Source organism: Macadamia integrifolia, unplaced genomic scaffold (assembly GCF_013358625.1).
Source record: "Macadamia integrifolia cultivar HAES 741 unplaced genomic scaffold, SCU_Mint_v3 scaffold955, whole genome shotgun sequence".
NCBI lineage: Eukaryota > Viridiplantae > Streptophyta > Magnoliopsida > Proteales > Proteaceae > Macadamia > Macadamia integrifolia.
The window spans coordinates 21,534-40,526 of NW_024870598.1; the positions used below are offsets into that span (position 1 = coordinate 21,534).

Here is an 18,993-nt window from a genome sequence, read left to right on the forward strand (position 1 = left end):
GGCGCTGATCACTTTTCCGGCGTCAAAATAGTAAGGTACAACTTCGGTGGCAAGGGGGAAACACTTCCCTTACTCCTCCTTCCCTTCTCTTCCCTCTTTTCTCTCTTTTCTTTACTCCTCTCCACCAACCTTTGCTGAAATAATCAATGGGAGAGGAGTAAATGCTATTTATACATTGGGTTATAAATATCTACTAAGATGTGTTTGGTTTTGTCATTCTTTGGGCCGAATTGCATTAAACCGCGGTACAGGGCGAAGTAGCCGGTAATATTGGACACACATGACTTCACTACGATGGGGAACCCGAAACATGCATGCTCACCCAAGTTGGGCTCGCTGGGGCCCACATTTCCCCACTGGTGGGTCGCACCCCACCAGTGACCACCCACCTATTGGCCAGAACATGACTAACCTTGATAGATTTTGGTGGAAAATGGGTTCTCAACGCGTATTTCACTCCCGCCACTTGTCGTGAACCAAGTTCTCATTATCAAATACGATGACATACATTCCCTACTCATACATAGCCCTATGATACGTGCAAGGGCATGGCTTAGGTGTGCATACCACATCGGATACCGGCTCAATCTTGTCCGACCACCCCGTATTTGATGTCACCCTTACTGCCATACACCATAAGATACTTGATCTTATGCATCAACCCTTGCCGATTCGGACCCTGCACGACTAAACCGAACCAACTGGTCAGTAAACTTGGTTTAAGGAGCAGTGCTCTACATACCGCAACTTATTCCCTCACCCACTGATGGTTTTGATAATTCAAAAAGTCCCTAGAGCAATTGGGGCAAGAGGAGAGCCCAAGTCTCTTGGTAGAAATCAGATTCACTGTTGAATCCGATCAAGAAGGATTCTAGCACGCCCACGCACATACTAATACGATCAGCTGACCGTGACATAGGGAGGAATTTGTGGCCAGACAACAGTACCCCAATTTTTGTATTAAAACTAACAATAGACATTTAGGGGTGCTTAAATTTATAGCCAAAGAGGCTATGACAAGAAAACATTCGGTCCATAAGTCGGGTATGATATTCACGTTTCAGGACAATAGTTAATTTATCTTTTTCTTGTTAAAAAAAAAAAAAAAAAATGCTATTTTGCCATTCCCTATTAGCATGCGTATCAGATGCCAATACAAGCGGCAGCGTGCAAATCCCTACCCACTTTAATATACCGAGTTGCTTACGGTTTAATGCCAAGCCTCAAGAGCGTTTAGGAGGATATTTGTCACTGTCCGATGGAGCATAAGCATAAGATGAAACACGAGTGTTTCACATCGTAGAGGAGGAAGTCGTCCACACTATCTCGTAAACCCCTTGAAGAAAGCATTTCGATCATTGTTGTATCGAGGTCTTACTTCGTAATCTGCAGATCTATTCTTGTTGTTGCTCGGGAAATTCTCATTGTTCGGAGCTTTAAACATTGAATGTGAACTCTGTTTCATTTATATTATTCTTCCATGAATTTGATGCTAATTTTCTTTATTTCTTGAATAAATTTGGATATTTTCTCCGTTTCTTTCCAATTGTCGGTGAACATATTTGCTTTCAAAATATTGGGTTTCGTTCTTAGGTCTGATCTAGGTTGTTGGATCGGAGTCGTTTCATTGAATGGTGAGGATCCGTAAGTTTTTCTCTGTATTTGGCGGATTCTCGGATAGATCTGTGGGATGCTTTCAATACTCGTTTGTATTTGCATGATGACTTGCTTGAAGTCATTGTTAACAAACTATGCAGTATATTCAGTCTGGACCTTTTTGATGTATATTTGCTTTTAATATCAGTCCTTATAAATTTCTTATGCTTGTACTTGGCGAATAAAAGTCTTCATTGTAAATCCATTGGAAATGTGGGTCCATTGTCCAAATATACGTCGATGTTAAGCAATGGAGCTAATCTGCGTTTTAGCTTACAGGTTTTGTGTAGGAGTAGGAGTATTTTGATGTTATTGGTTATAAACCCAAGCGTGCTACATTTCTATTTAACCAAGGAGAAATTGGTAGCTTTCCATCTATGTCCTGTGAGTAGATCATATATGTTGTGTATATGATATCCCCAGAATCAAGATGTATTAACATGCCTTGAATAGGGTCACTGTACAGTTACAATTTACCTTAATGAGGGACGTCTTTCATCTTCCAATCTACGTCTAATGGGTCTTTCCTAGAGACATGCCTTGTTTGCAGGTTGATAATGTTAAAAAATATAGACTAAATGGCAAACTATCTGTAACTGAATAATTTCTAAAGACAAGAAACCTGCACTGGAAATTGGTAATGTTATTTACTCTACACACAAGGAGGGGAAAAAAAAAGAAGGAAGCTTGTGATGTGATTTTGTTTGTATTTAGCTAAGCTATTCCAATTAAGAGTTAATTTTTCTTGTAACTGATTGATCTGCTCACCCAATTGGAATTCATCATAGTGGTTGAATTGTCTCACACATAGTGGTGCTGATGGATCAAGGGAGCAGGATGATATTGGTGGGGGTCCTCAGATGAGTCGCTAAGGACATTTGTGAGTATCTGGGTACAGTTGTTATTTGGATTGTGACATTTGAGACTAAAGTATTTCTCCAATGGCCCAGCAGTTGTAAGATGTTACTTTTCAGGCCCTTATGTGGTGGAATGAAGCTAAGAAATTATTCCATAGTAAAAGTGGCTTCAAATAGACTGTATAGATGTCTTTCTTCTTAGTTTTGGTCAAGAACATGGAACCTTGAGTTCTTTTGTCCATGGAAATAAATTAGAAGAATAAGTCACTTGAGTTTTGGGAAGCAAGATTGGTCTCCTGAACCTTTTTTCCTTGGATAATGTAAGGCAAAGACAGCTCTAAAATAATAGAACCAGGACTGACTCCCCGAACCAGGATCACCATAACAGAGAAATAGTGCAGTTTATGGAGAAATTGATAACTTAAAGCATAGAAATCAGAATGATCTTTTTTTCGGTCAGGTGGTCTTCTCTTCAACAGAATATGTCTGAAAACAGAGAAGTAGAATGGCTTGTGCAGGAAACTCCTAATTAATGAGGTTAAGTCCACATGATGATTGGGTTTCATAAACTCTCAGTAAACCAGAATTGTAGACAGAGGATACGTACCAGATTCAATAAGAAATCAATAGCAAGTAATCAACCACTCAGATGTGTTTGTAATTTTGAGCAGAAATTAACCAGAGGTAAGAGGATACCATATGAAAAAATTTAGCATGATCAGATGGTCGGATTTTAAGATATGACAGAGTTCCAGTTAAGCAAGGAACTTCTCAGCAGAATAGTAGAATTAGAAAAAGAAAAAAAATTAATTAACTTAATAATCCAATATCAGAAATAGGTCTCAGGCTGGTTGAAGGTGTAGGATGCTTAAGATTACGATATATCCGAATATGACATCAATCTGATGGTTAGATCATTAGTTACTGAAGAGTTCTAGTAAGTATAGTACAAGACATAACCAACGATCGATTGCAGAAACAGTGCCTCAGACTAGCACTCATTATGGTTCATATTGATAGCAGCAAAACTGATGAATAACAGGACATTAGATCCATAGAATAGAGGTATTAAAACAATAGAGATCAGAATCAATATGCTGGGACTAAGCACAGTATTGACCTGAGTTTCAGCAACAATAAAACAAAGAAAGAGATAAAAGGAAAAAGGAGATATGACCAACGGAATCACCACCAGTGCCCTTTAATGCGGGTCAGAGATGAGGGTTGCTGCTGGTTCAATACTGTGCCATCGTACACAAAATCCGCGATGAGGATTGCTGCTGGTTCAATTCTGAACCAAACCTGGGTGAACCAGAACTAAGGTTGAGTTAACTCAATAAACAAACCCAGCAAACTCTTACATAGAAAAAATCGGCGATGGGGGATTGCTGATGGTTTCAATTCTGAATTGAAACTGGGTGAACCAGAACTGAAGGCTGAGTTAACTCAGGTCTTCAAGGCTGAGTTGGTACCGAGTTATTTCTTCCTCCTCTGGTAATTTTTAAAGTACCTTCCTTGCTGATCTTGATCACTAGTGATACTAGGAAAACATAGAGTGTTTGTAGATCTGATTTTTCAGAAGTTCAAACCAAACAGATTCAATCAGAAGCAACAGAATAGATAATCAAAACTTATATGTCAAATTTTGGACAAACCTTAGCACTATTCTGGTAGCTATGATTAAAATAAGCTGGCAAGAAACTTTATAGAAAACAGGGTTTCTGGCATAGTTGTCATGACGTTGCCTAGGTGGTGATTTGGCGTCCTGGCTGAAAAAGAAGTTTATGGCAGTGCTACAATTTACGTGACTCACAAATGGCAGTCGCCATTGGCTGATAGGTGTCGTCATGGCACCGCCATGGACTCCAGGTCACGCCTGATTCACTAGGCGGTCGATTTTTTGTAAAATGCAGGGTGATTTTGATAAGGCTATGTTGATTTTTGATATCTGATATTGCTTAATGTTGATTTTATATGTTATAGAGTATATATTATAGGCTTGTAGCATGCTAAATAACTTTAGAAAATAGGGAAAATAAAAAAGTAGCATACTAAATAACTTTAGAAAATAGGGAAAATAAAAAATGACACATGGACGATTTGACCGCCATGGTAACGCCATAATGGGCGATTCATCGCCAAATCGATTAGCCACCCCTCCACTGCCTTGGATCGATTTGACGCCGTGACAACTATGGTTTCTGGGGTATGTAGAAATTAGATTAAACTGATCTGTATTAGAGAGAATAAAGTAGAAGAATAATAGAGATTGAATCCACACTACTTAGAGAAAACTGAAGTTTATCAACCCAAAAATTTGTGGGCAAGGCCATTGGCCACTATATATATATATATATATATATATATAGATAGATAGATAGATAGATAGATAGATCATAGATAGATAGATAGATTTGTCTAACTGACTCTCATACTTGGAACTCAAACTGCTGTGTGGATTAAATAAAGCAGCCTAGTATTTGACACTTCTACTCAAACTATGACTTTAAAAGTAGGTCATAGACTGAGAAGGAAATCTGGACTCAAATTCATAATGCTTATAGGACTGTACTTAACTGTACTTAACGAACTTTTAATATAAAAGGGACTGAAACAACCCCATAAATTTGGATTAAACTAATCCTACTTGAGTAATTTTGTACGCATATCTCCCACCTGTAGTTTAGGTCCATTAGTGTGGCCTATTGCAACAAAAACCCCTTGGACAAAACGTCCTAACATATATGTAACCTAACCCAAGGCTTATTTCCACTAAAATAATCCCACTTCTTCGATTTACCTGCATCATAATGTCTGAGTTGCTTGCGAGTCAACACATGCCACTTCCCTGCTGGCTGTCTCAGGACATAGAAATGTTCCAGCATATGTGCACAACCATGGAGCAAAGTGAAGATAAGTGGTTTAGTCACTTAAAATTCTGTTGCTATGGTAACAGCTCCAGTGAAATAGGTTAGGTTGTTGAATTTTCATTTACTGCTGCATTTTGGTTGGAAACCTGTTCTCTTTTTAGGAGGGTTGGGGGTTGGGTTGGGTGGGGTGGTGTGGTGGGGATAAATAAGCCTTTATATTGGGTTTTATTGTTATTCTGGTCGTAGAAATTCCTTTTGCAATTGCTTTTTTCCTTTTAGCTTGCAAAGTTGCTACTTTCTATTATTTTGAAGCGTATCTTCCCCCCCTCTCATGTAAACACTATTATAATAAGTTAGTTCTGATAAATGTGTTGCTTTATTGCTACATATCATTTAAACTAACTGATTTTTGACTTAGTAGGCTCTCCATGCTACAAGTCTAACAAATTCATTTGCAGGAGCTGATCCATACGGTGATGGCCAGTGGTTCAGATTGATATAATTCAGGATTTACTTAATTGCACCATGGTGCTGCTGGAGCATGTTCAGAATCCCATTTGTTTTGTCTCAAGTGGATGTCTCAGTTTTTCAGATGATTGGCAAGTAAAGAATTCAGAGAGGAGCATCGTCTAATGAAATAAAAAGCAGACAAAATGATTGGGAAACCAGTTTTGTTAACATATCTATACCTACTGATATACATATTACTCTCATCGGGAGTTATTTTGTACAACAAGGTAGTGTTCTTTAATATTTCTTTGTAGCTCTGTATCATGTCAATGACAGTTCCTTCAGAACTGCTTATATATTCTTCTTGTGCATGACTGACTGAGTTTGATTATCATTAGCAACAAATTCGAAATTGTATTGGTTATAAGATCCCTCGGGCAAGGGATGTGATGGTTTCCTAGAGATCTAAGGATTCAGGTTTCTGAAGCTCCATAAATTTCAGAATTGCAGCGATATAAAAGTGAGCAGAATTGAAGAAAACTTAATAACAGGAAATCAGTAGATTAGATGGCTGTGAAATTATGGTTGAATGTCACTAATATAACCAATAATAATCCCTTAAAATTTGGTTGGAATACAACTTCTAGATTAGGAGTTATGAACGTATCCTACTATAGAATAGGATACCAAAACCCTGTAGATCGAGGAAGCTTCTTATGGGCAGTAATTGTAGGTTTAAACAGATCAGAAACTAGGTATGATAAGCAATGGATTAGCTATACCACAGAAAATTAATCTTTAATCACAGCAGAAAATAATAGCATAAAGGATAAGCAATAGAGTTCCAGTTTGATGGGACTCTGTAAAGATGAATTCAGATTCAAAATCGCAGTAGGGCTGCTTAGAATAGCCTGCTGTTACTAAATCTGAGATCAGAGTTGTAATCTCAGCTGTGAGGGGCCAGAATTAAAAAGTTTTAGATTATAAGGATACATGAAAACTGAGAACCGATTCAGAATTTACTTGAATATCGATTAATATGATGATATGGAGGATATGAACTGACTTCCTGCTTAGAAATTGTTGGAGTCCCTCCAACTGGACCTCAGAATCCCACCGAGGGTTGCTACTGAATCTGACAATAGTATGCTTGAATCACACAAACAAACAGCAAAAGCCATCTTTTGCTCAAAATAAAATCGTTGGGTAGTACATCCAAATAAATAGATATAATTTTTAGAAGCTCACTCTATCTAGAAACGTGTCTCAAGTAGGAAACTAGAAGTAAGAAAGAAAAATAAAACTCTCCAAATGGTGAGAGAGGTATTGAGGAATTTTAGCAACATAGAGTTTAAATTTGTTTCTTATCTTTATTAAATCTGTTTCTTGTCTTTATTATCCAGTTAGTTGGATGAGGGTAAGAGTTTAATTTTATATAGTTCTATTTGTCTTCTTTCCTTGTATTAGTTTAGATAGGAATGGTGTTTCAATAAAGATAATAAACAAATTTAAACTCTATGTAGCCTATGGTTTCTGCTGGCTGGGTCAAGTCGAACCTAACTCAGTTACAGCACTGAGTTAACAACTGAATCAAGTATTTTCAAGAGTACTTCAAGTTCTTCTTCCTCCTTTGGTGCTTTTTAGGGTACCTATCTGGATGCTCTTTGTTACAGAACGAGAATCCTATAACCAAACCAAGGAAAGAAGGAGAGGAAGAGAAGAGAGAGAAGAGTTGCAGCCAAATCATGGGAGGCTGTCTGACTCTGCGCTAGATTGATCACTTAGCGAAGACCACTCCCCCCATTATATAATAATCTAATTTAATCAAAAAGAGGTACAAGAAGACAAAACTACCCTTGTACACTGCGCTATCTATTACAAGTAATAAAATAAGTCTAGAAAGGCGGAAATAACCCTAGAAACTCAACACTCCCCCTCAAGCTGGAGCATACAAATCACGAAGGTTCATGGTATCGGGTTTCGACCCCTAGGGAGACTGAAATTTTGGTCAAAACTTGGGAAATTTCGAGGATATTGGGGAATTTTTCCCGATATGGTGGAAACTTAGGTTTCGACCCCCAAACAGTGTTTTTTTTTTGTCTTATTTTTTATGTACATCCTATTTTAAACATTTTTAACACATTCACGGCATTAGTTTCATAAAAAAAACACATAAGGTCTTACTTGTGTGGTGAACCAAAGGTTCGATAATCATTACGCTGACTTGTTGACTTAAATTCTGAAACTATACTACATAATGACTATATATATAGTCTACAATCTACATCAAATCATAAGAAATAATCCAAATGATCCAAAATAGATAAAAATATTGCATCATTAGCAGTTATCTATCAACACTCAACAGTAGTGAGTCAATTACTCAACACTTGAAAGTAGTGACTCAATTTCAAATAGTGTCTAGGCGGTTCCATCCAAGTAGTGACTCATTACCCTCAAGGCACGCATGTTATATTTTCTAACATTATTTAGTAAGCTATATACACCTTATATCATAAAAAAACAATATTAAGCCACATCAAGTCATTAAAAATCAACATTTAGCCACATCAAATCATAAAAAATCAATATTAAGTCACATTAAGTTATAAAGAATCAACATTTAGAGAAATGCTCTTGTTCTATAATAAATTTGACTAGTTAAATGATTTTTATTTTTACATGAGATTTTTTGTATTATGTATAACATAAAATCAGCTTTCCAACAAGTCTAAGATTACTTAAATCTGAGTCGTAATGGTATAGTTATGCTCCAGTCAAACTTATTTTAAAGTGCGTGAATGCTGTTAAAATCGCTTGAATGAAAATAATTTTAGGGATATCAAAATAAAAGATTATTTTACCGGACTTTTGGTTTTTAGTAATGTTTTAATATTGTAGGATTTATAAAATTTTCATGATTGAGAAAAACCCCAACATTTAAAAGTTGAAAATTGCCCCTATAACCAAAATCCAGTTTTTGTTATTGGAAAGGGGGGTTGACTTTTTACAATTTAGGAATTTGATTTTTAAACTATTTTTATTAGATTCAGATAGGGGGTATTCCTTATTTATAAATAATATCTTAAGTAAATGAATGATATTTGGCATAAATAAGTGTCAGAAGATTGTTTCCCAAGTTTAGTAGTCAAAAAATTAAAATCTCCACTGTTTCCCCAAGTTTCCCACACTTGGGAGAAAAAAATGCACAAGAAAAGGTCGAAATTTCCCATGTTTCGGAACATGGTCGAAACAGTGGATTTTCGAAAGTCACCAGAGGTTTCGTTTCGACCTCTGGAAATACCCGCGAAACATGCGAAATTTTCCCATGTTTCACTCGAGTTCTTGAACCATGCAAACAACCCATGCTTAGCTTGTTACAACAAGTACGAAAACTAGGAGCAAACAAACAAAACCTACTTAGCTTAGGACTTAAGCTATTTGTCCACCAAAAAAAAGAAAAAAAGAAAAAAAGAAAAAAAAAGGACTCGTAATAGGATTCCTAAAAGACAACTTAAGACTCCAACATGGAGCATGCTTCAATTTCGCAGGTTTCGACCGTATCCCCAAGGTCGAAACGATGTCTTGTGATTTTTAAAAGTCATAGGTTTCAACCATGTTTCGACAAAATTTCCCATGTTTTGACACCAAACCAACTGGTTCGACTTGAACTAGGTCCTATATAAGTTAGTTTGAAAAGAAACCCAAGCCTTCTTTAGAAAAATTCGACACTCTCATAGTTTTTTCTCCTAGGAGTGGGAAACTTGGGGAAACAATGGAGATTTCCATTTTTTGCCTAACAAAGTTGAATCTAACCGTGGTTTTTACTTCATCTACATAGAAAGACAACCTTGGACCAAAAAGGTTAGTCCCAACTTCTCCAAAAAATCATTTTTTTTATAGAATATATTTGTAAATAGAGTAGAATTATGTAAATTTTTTATATGTTACTTAGAAGGACCCGATCTACGCATCCACAGCAGCCAATTTTTTTTTTTTGCATATTAATTTTTTTTTTCTGTTTTTGAAAATGCATTTACCTATAATATATTTCAGTCAACAACTCAGCGTAATGATTACCGAACCTTTGGTTCACCACACAAATATGACTTTGTTTTTTTTTTTTTTATGAAACTAATGATGTGAATGTGTTAGAAATGTCTAAATTAAGATGTACACAAAAAATCAGGGAAAAAAAAACACTGTTTGGGGGTCGAAACCTAAGTTTCCACCAAACAGGAAAAAATTCCTTGGTTTCCTCGAAATTTCTCAGGTTTCAACCGAAATTTCGGTCTCCTCAAGGATCGAAACCCGATACCTTGAACCTTGACATGGAGTTGGACTCAAACAAAACTAACAAACAAACAAATCACATCAAAACTAGGACTCCAACTAAACTAATGAAGTAAATCTCATTTTCCTTCTTTCTACCCATATTTTTAGGCCCATTAAAGTGGCCTATTACAAAGAAAACCCATGGGATCAAAGGAATAACACTTACATAACCCAACCCAAGGCTTATTTCCACTAAAATAAGCCCTTTAAGTGACTTATCTGCATCACTTGGTTTGCAGTAACCTGTATTACCTACTACTTGCCTTACTTGCCACCTGCCTTCCTAGGGAAGAGCCTTTGATGCTACTGTTGCTGCTATGATATTTTGGAATGCGGTTGGTGTTATCTCCCGCCTAATTTGTTCGTTGCTAACGGTTCTACATAACAATTTTTATTTACTGATGCTGCTGATGATTGCTACACTTGAGCTGATACTGTTACTGGCTTTATGGTTGTTGATTGGAGTTCCCTTTGTGCTCACTGGAGTATACAACTGCTATTCAAGATTGATGCTGCATTTGATTTTTTATTCTTATTGGTCCAAGTTGGAGCTTTTCTTTTGATATATGTATACTCTAGCTTGAGGGGGAGTGTTAAGATATGTGTCACGATAAGGGGGTTTGTACCTATCGTGATTAGTTGTTGACTTATCTTTGGTTTATTGTTTCCTAGTTAGGCTAGACTTGGGCTAGTACTTTGTTACCTAAATTGGTTAGATTAGGGTTTCTGTTCCCAATTTTTACAAGGTCTCTGATTGTAAGGTTATTGGTTTTGATTATTATAAATGCACAAGGAGGGGGGACTGCCAAGTACATTGGCTGCTTCTCTTCTTGCAATCTCTCCTCTCCTCTCTCAAGTTGCTGGTTACAGATCTTGGGTTTCTAGCAGTTAGTTTATTGTTGAACTCTTATATATCATGTGAAGAAATCGACTAGTTTCTAAATTTGGCCTTGAGTTACTATTTTAGTGGCTGCTGAGATTAAGATTCTGGCCTCTGGATTATTTTGATTTTTATGCATTGTGTTCTACCTGTTGAATGCAGCATGCAACAATAATCTTATTCTGATCTCTCGTGTAAATGAGAAGATATGTCGTTGTTTCTATTTCTGAAACCATAGGTGCTATTTCAGTGATTTTATTAGAACTCCAAATCCAACCATTGGATTGGAGTCATACTTTATGGAGTTCAAGGACTTGAGGAGACCTAGTTAAGTAGTCATGCTAGTAATTTGGGACTGATCTGAGAACTGGTTTGGGGAGTATTGCAGACCTTGGACTGCTGGCTGGGTAGCTCTACGATCCTATTGTGGGTAGGATACTGAAATCTATGATGAACAAGGTTCTGCATCTCAGTTTCAAGGCTGGTTTCAACCCTGGACAAAAACGAGATTTCCCAGGTTTCGATCGAAACCTGGTATTTTTCTCTGCCAAATTCGAAATGTCATGGGCTGGTTGAAACTGGTTGAAAATTCAGTAGTTTTTGGTCGAAACTGATCAAAACCTGGTGTGAAACAGTTTCGACCAATGGTTTAACCAAGATTAAGAACCATGATGCCATGATGGTAGATTTGAATCCATCATTTTTCTGGCTAATGGGTTCTCTGTTCTATTTCTATTTTCTAAAATTGGAATGGTTGTTTAGTTACTGAATTGTTCCTAACATATAGAGTATCTAATTATTCTCAGAGATAATTTATTATTGCTGGATTTCAATATCAGGTAAGTATTTATATTTATATTTATATTAGGTATGTTGGTCTATAAGCCATTACTCGCAGTTGTTAAGACTTTGTAGAATAAGTCTGACTTCTTACAGTCGAGATAATTCCAGTAGGGATATAGATGCTGGTCTAAGTGCATTCATGCTTTTCTTATTACAGTAGTCATTGTTGAAGATGGTCTTTGAACTAATCTTTATCCGAGTAATTCTGAAACATGTCTGTTTATGCAGTGGGTTCTCTCTCCGAAGTACTTTAATTTTCCTTTTCCAATAACACTCACTATGATTCATATGGGATTTTCTGGAGTAGTAGCATTTTCTCTTGTTCGTGTCTTTAAGGTATGATTTCCCTTCTACTTATGTTAGCTATATTGCAGACTTGCACTCTTTTTTTTCTTCCTCACACCAACGTTGCTAATAACAAGCTAAATTAAGCTAGTTTGACTGTTCATTATACATTTCAGATCTGTTCACACTTGTTTCTGGTCCCCTCTCACTCTATTGTTTATTACATTTCTTGTACCACATATATTTTAGACTTTGTTTGATACCTTAGTTGAAAGATGCAGGAACATGATATTATGTTAACATTACTCGGACCTTCTGTTTCAGTGTCTTAGCAATTGAATCTGCATTCATTTTTTTCTCTTTGAGTCTGCAACTGAAAATTTGATTCACTGACTTTTTTTTTTCTCCTCTCTTTCGTTCCCTTCCGCTGAAAAAGGATTATTAAATTCTTTAGGCATTGGGCTTACTCCGCATTTTTGTTACCTTTTTTTTTGGGGTTCCAGAGGGCATGATGCTGGGACTTCACTGCTCCGCATTGGTGGTGGAGGGCCTTAGGGAAGAAAGGGAAGATCAGAGTAGTAAGGGGAAGAAAGGGAATTATACACCCACACAGTGCACAAATCATACCAATTCTCATTCAAATTAATTCACTCTAATTTGTCCATCGGTTACAGCCAATATATAAAAAAGTAAAGACATGAAAGTAGAAACTCAATTGAAATAGTGTCTAGCCTAACTAGGAAACAATCATAGAAGGAAACCAATGCAAAGGAAAGAAATCCCAACTCCTACATTCGAATCTGGAAATTAAAAGGCATGAAATAAAAGACAAAATAAGCTACTAATTATTTCCAACCCTTGTTGGACCAAAACCTTGGGCTGGACCTGTTCTTCTTGGCTCTTGGCTTCCAAAGCCAATCATGCTGGTCCAACCAGGTAAGTGTAGCCGTATCTCTCATCCTCTGAAAAGAACTCGACTTCGTCGAGTTAGGAAAATGACCGAGGAGACCGTCTGAAGGAATGCACTGAATGAGGAACGATCCCACCATCTTCTTGAGCTTAATTTTAGGGAGATCTTTGGCAGGATGAAACTTCATAGTCTTGTTGGCAATGCTTGAAGGTATAGGTGTTGTCATAGCCACAATGCTGTACTTTCTTGTCAAACAATCAAGGTCCACCAAGAAGAGTATGGCACACCTTCAGAGGGAGGATGTCGCATTGGACTGTATCTTTAAATCCACCAATAGAATATGTGACCAAACATTTATCTGTGATCTTGAGATTAGTGTTTTTCACCCAAGCAACCTTGTAAGGATTTGGATGTGGCTCTGTCTTCAATCCCAACTTATGAATGTCTTCAGAGACAACGTTAGTGCAACTGCCTCCATCAATGACTAAGGTTAACAATTGGTCATTGCACTTCACACGGGTCTGGAAAATACAACTGTGGCGCCAATCTTCATTATCAGTAGCTTTCTGAGTGGTCAACACATGACGAATGGCATAAAAAAGATATTAGTCTTCATCACTGAGAATTTCATTGACTTCATCTGGCGCATGCTCTTCTCTTAAATCAACTGTGTCAGAACCAAGTTGCTCTTTGAGAATATAAGGTATAGGAGAATCCTTATCAATAAAAGCAGCTAAACGGCTGGGACATTGAGCACTGATAATCTGATGTCCAAATCCATTGCACGAGTAGCTCCGAACTATAAACTTTGTTGCCTCAGAAGGTTTATCTGAACCACACTGTGGGGGTGAGTATGGATGAGTAGGCCGTGAAGATGACATTTTAGAAGCATGTCGAGGTGGAGAATATTGCCGACTAGGTCGTGAAGAATATTGAACCGGAGATTTTCCTCTTTCAGCTGTGCAAACCTGAGGTGCATGTGTTGCTTGTAATCAGGAGGCAAAAATCTCCGGTTCAATAACTTCATGCGTTTAACTTCATGCGTTTCAGCCCAAGTAGTGACTAACCAATGCCTTGGGTTCGGTTCTATTCCTATTGCTTGACCCACCAAAACGGGGCCGTGCCTTTCAGTTTAGCCTCTGCAAATAGGATCTTTCGGGCCTCAGTCAACCTGTACCATTTGAAGAATGTCTCTAAGCTGTGAATCCAGTCAAGGTACAATTTTGGATTGTAATCTCCATAAAAAGTCAAGATCATCCAATTTTGCTGCTCTTTCTGCTCCATTATCATATCGACCAGTTCCATATGGTGGTGGAGGTGGTGGTGATAGAGACAAATCCCGCGGAGTGGTGTTGGAAGAATCACTAGATTGAATGGGATTCGTTTCTCTATCTGCAGCCACCAATCGATCAATAAAAACTTGCATGGATTCCATCACTGTCTTAAGGTAGTGAGAGCATCAATTTTCCCATCAGTTTCTCCCTTGTAGGAGTTGAGCTACTGGAGAACTTCATTATTGGCTACCATGGTGCAGATAAGCAAAGGATATTCACAGGTAATGGCGAAACAGTAAACATATGGGAATTTATGATAATGGTGGCAAACTTGTAATTAAAATGAAATCCTTTAAGTGATGGCAGTGTTGTAATTATAAGGACTATCAAATAGAATCACAAGGTAAACACAACGTATGTAGTAAGGGTAGAGTTGGAAGTGAGAGTAAAATAGGGACAAAAGGATATAAAATAGAGAGGGCAAAGCTGGAAAATAAAATAAAATATAGGCAAAGAGAATAAGAAAATATGAGGTGGTAATTCTGGAAGAAAAAGAGAAAATAGAAAGAAGAAATAAAAAGTCGATGGGGATTTGGATGAGATACCGTAAACTGACAAAAAGAGTTCTATTTGGGCTTTGCGATGGAACCAGAGGAAGTCAGTGAAGGAGGAGGAAGACGACGTGACTTCGATGAGGGGATGGTTGACTCGCGAAGGGCTTCGACTCAGATATTTCGCTGCCTGTCTCTTCTCATCTCATCTCTTCTTCTTCCTTCTCTGAACTTTTGTTCATTCTTCTGGTTCTATCGTCTCTCTTTGTTGCTTTGCCTACTCTCTCATCTTCTCTTCTTCTTCTTCTTGTTTTTCCTTTTTTGTTGCTTTGGAAAAACCCTAAAGAGGAGAGGGTTCGATTGAAGGGGTTAGGGAAAGGGGAGAATTGTTGGAAGATAGAGGAGAGTTAAGGGAGGGACTCGATTATCTGTTTTGAACATAGATTTTTTTTTTAGTGGTTCTCAATCTCGATAGAAGCCAGAACAAAGAATGGGAAGGGAAGAAGAAAGATGGGCGGAAGGAATGGGGATCCTTCGGCTCTGATACCAAATTGATAAAGGGCTTATGGGAAGAAAGAGAAGATCAGAGTAGTAGGGGCGAAGGAAGGGAATGACACTCACACAATGGACAAATCATACAAATTCTCATTCAAATTAATTCACTCTAACTTGTCCATCGGTTACAACCAATATATAGAAAACTAAAGACATGAAATTAGAAATTCAACTGAAATGGTATCTAGCCTAAACTAGGAAACAACCATAAAAGTAAACCAATGCAAAGGAAAAAAATCCTAAATCCTACATTCAAATCTGGAAAAGAAAAGGCATGAAATAAAAGATAAAATAAACTACTAATTATTTTCAACCCTTATTGGACCAAAACCTTGGGCTGGACCGGTTCTTCTTTGCTCTTGGCTTCCAAAACTGGTCATGCTGGTCCAACCAGGTAAGTGCAGCTGTATCCGCATCAATTGGGCATGATACTGTTGTCCATTTTTTCTGTGGGAAAAGTAAAACGTACAAAATTTCACATAATGGGGCTTGTTGATTTGGGAAGAATTATGATGTGTCTCTAACTTGATACAAGCCTCTCTATTTATAATGAAATAAAACCCTAAAAGGGACTTAAGGGTCTGTTTGGTTACAACCATAAAATACCCCTAAAATCCATTATTACAACACTCCCCCTCAAGTTGGTGCATGGATATCACACATGCCCAACTTGCACAAAATAGAATGAAAAACTTTACTACTAAGTCCCTTGGTAAGAATATCTGCTAATTGATCTTCTTCTCACAAAAGGGATACATATGAGGGGCCATGCTCCAACTTCTCCTAGATAAAATGCTTGTCAATCTCAACATGTTTAGCGCGATCATGTTGGACTGAATTATATGCAATGCTGATGGTTGACTTATTGTCACAATATAACAACATCGACAACTGAATAGACATACCAAAGTCTTGAAGAAGACCTCATAGCTGAAGCAACTCACAAATATTGTGTGCAATTGTCTGGAACTCAGCTTCTACACTAGACCTAGCCACAATTGTCTGCTTCTTACTACGCCATGTAACCAGGTTGCCACCAACAAATGTACAGTAGGTAGTTGTGGAACGATGATCATCTGTAGAACCTGCCCAATCAACATTAATATATGCCTCAACTCCCATGTGATCAGAAGGGGAGCATAAGATACCATTCCCTGGAGTCGACTTTAAGTAACGAAGAATATGAAACACAACTTCCGTATGAGAGGAGTAAGTATCATATATATATTGACTTACAAGGCTAACTGCATGAGTTATGTCTGGTCGAGTGAGTTAAATATATGAATGTTCCACCATTACTCCCCCCATCTAGGAGCAAGGTTCAAATCTTGTTTCGTTTCAATGTTTCAATGGTTTTGAAACCACTGAAATAGTGACATTTTGACGAGTTGGTGCTAATTGTTTTTTTGTCTGCTTATTAAACACCTATATTATGACCTAAAACTTGGTGGAGAGCTTGTTTTAAGGTAAATAAATATGTTTAGAACTTGAAGTTGCAAAAAAATTGAAACATAGTGGTGTTTTAGAGTTGCATCCTTATTTGGCAGCAACCTCCGATACGATACGATATCCTCCAATACATATCTTAAATTTGGCCAACCGATATGGCGATCGATACCGATACTTGAATCAATGGCTGGAGATTGTATGAAATATTACTAGAACAAAACATAATGTTATGGCTAAAACTACTGGCTAAGACCAATACGGCCCAACGACTATTAGCCGGCCCCGAGATGCGGGAATGGCCAAACGACCTGGTAAGACCAACTATAGTTCCCTTCGTCTAAGACATCCAAGGTAGGAGCTGACTGGCCAGTGGCACCAACCAAACCCAAGAGTAGAACGACTAGGTCATTGCCAATGGGGGCCCCACGAGTGGAGGGCTCATACAATTGCAAGGGATGGTCAAATTGTGGGGTGGCACACTCTGCCACTCGATCTGGGCAACTAGGTAACCACGTCAGCTAGTCTCTACCGACCGGCCCAAGGCGTTGTTATCATCACCAAGAAGGAATCTCCCCAAGAGGGGAGTTAAATGAGCTTGAATTGCACATCATGAAATGCAGAGTGAATCCAGGAAGGACATTTGTTGAAATAACAAACATTCCCTCGAATATGGCCAATATGGGAGTTTTTCCATAACGAAAACAATCTCCACATCCACTTTCCCACTAACTCTTACCAGATTCAGTCTCCTACCTATATTGGGAAACTACCACATCGGGACTCTTCACCGATAGCCGTCATCCTCAGTTATAAAAACCAGGTAATTCCGTTTCTAAAGTACCAATCTTTTTCCATTCTAACTAGAACTATCTGTTTGCATAGAAGTCTGACTTAGGCATCGGAGTGTCACCTGCCAGATCACCCCGATGCTCACTCTTGCGTTTGTTCCTCTTTGCAGGACCCGAAGGAGGCCTAAGACGATTTCCAACGGCAACATGATAGTAAAACAAGTAAATAATGGATCCATGCTATGATCAAACATTACTATTGATTAATTAACTGTTATTAGAGTACAAGAATTCCCATAGTAAATTAGTAAATATAGTATGTAACTACCAAGTCCTAACTCCTAAGTCTAACTGCCAATTCCCAAGTCCCAAGTATTTCAAGTCCCAAACATATTGGTTATACAATATTGATCAGAATGATTTTCTACTGAAATGAATTATAACCGCCTAGCTGGATTCCACCTATTGTCCGATGGAGTCAACTTGTGAAGAAGAAGAACCCGCTATTAAGCCACTGTGACCAGATGCCTTCTGGAAGCATATATTGTTGGCATGGGTAGGAGAATAAGCTGTCCACAAAACCATCACCATGTGACTTGGCGTCATAATCAATACTAGGAATGGATGAACCAGATGCATGCCCCGTTCTAGTGAATTGACCATAAGGTCCATAACCACCACCAATACTATACTCTAACTAGTTGCTCTCTTCGGTAAACGATGGGGCACGCCAATGCTCACATCCTCTGCTGTGACTATGAAGATGACTATCTCCTCTTCCCAAACTAATTCCGCCAATAGATGTAGATAGGCTATCAATGTCCATACAATCTCTCGGATCATTTCCACTGAATTAGCGACGAGGCCCTCTAGTGTAGCCTGCACTCCTCCCACCTCCTGCTTCACATGCATCATGATCCATATTGATGTAGATCGAGATGTCAAAAAGAGAATTCAATGCTGGCCCAATTCTGGTTCAGGTCTGGTTCAGTTTCGGACATCGAACCAGTCTTATTTTTCTCCAATCGGATCAGCCAACCTGCTGTTACTGTTCACGCAGGTACTGCTCACGTGAACAGTGTCTTGGGGTCTAATATTGACAGCTGGTTTGGGAAAGATGCTGCCAGCACTTGTAAGGATATTAGATATTAGTTTCTATTTTTATTTCTTTGCTTTATCTTGGCAAGTAAGCTTTGTAACTTAGAAAGATTTGTTTCCGTTTTAGTTAGTTTCTATTTTCTTAGTGAGCTAGTTAGTTTCCTATTTTGTTGGTCAAAAGAAGTTTCTATG

At 38.0% G+C, this 18,993-nt stretch overlaps 1 protein-coding gene across 1 annotated transcript in view; it reads left to right on the forward strand.

Annotated features, from left to right (window-relative positions):
- Window positions 1-1,211: 1,211 nt before the first annotated feature.
- The window catches only part of LOC122070628 (probable sugar phosphate/phosphate translocator At3g17430), a 113,395-nt gene continuing 95,613 nt past the window's right edge, over window positions 1,212-18,993 (forward strand). The window contains exons 1-3 of the mRNA XM_042634818.1: window positions 1,212-1,371; window positions 5,842-6,120; window positions 12,120-12,227. Coding sequence (XP_042490752.1) covers window positions 6,037-6,120; window positions 12,120-12,227 — 192 coding nt within the window. The 5' untranslated portion in view covers window positions 1,212-1,371; window positions 5,842-6,036. The remainder of the gene's footprint in view (window positions 1,372-5,841; window positions 6,121-12,119; window positions 12,228-18,993) is intronic.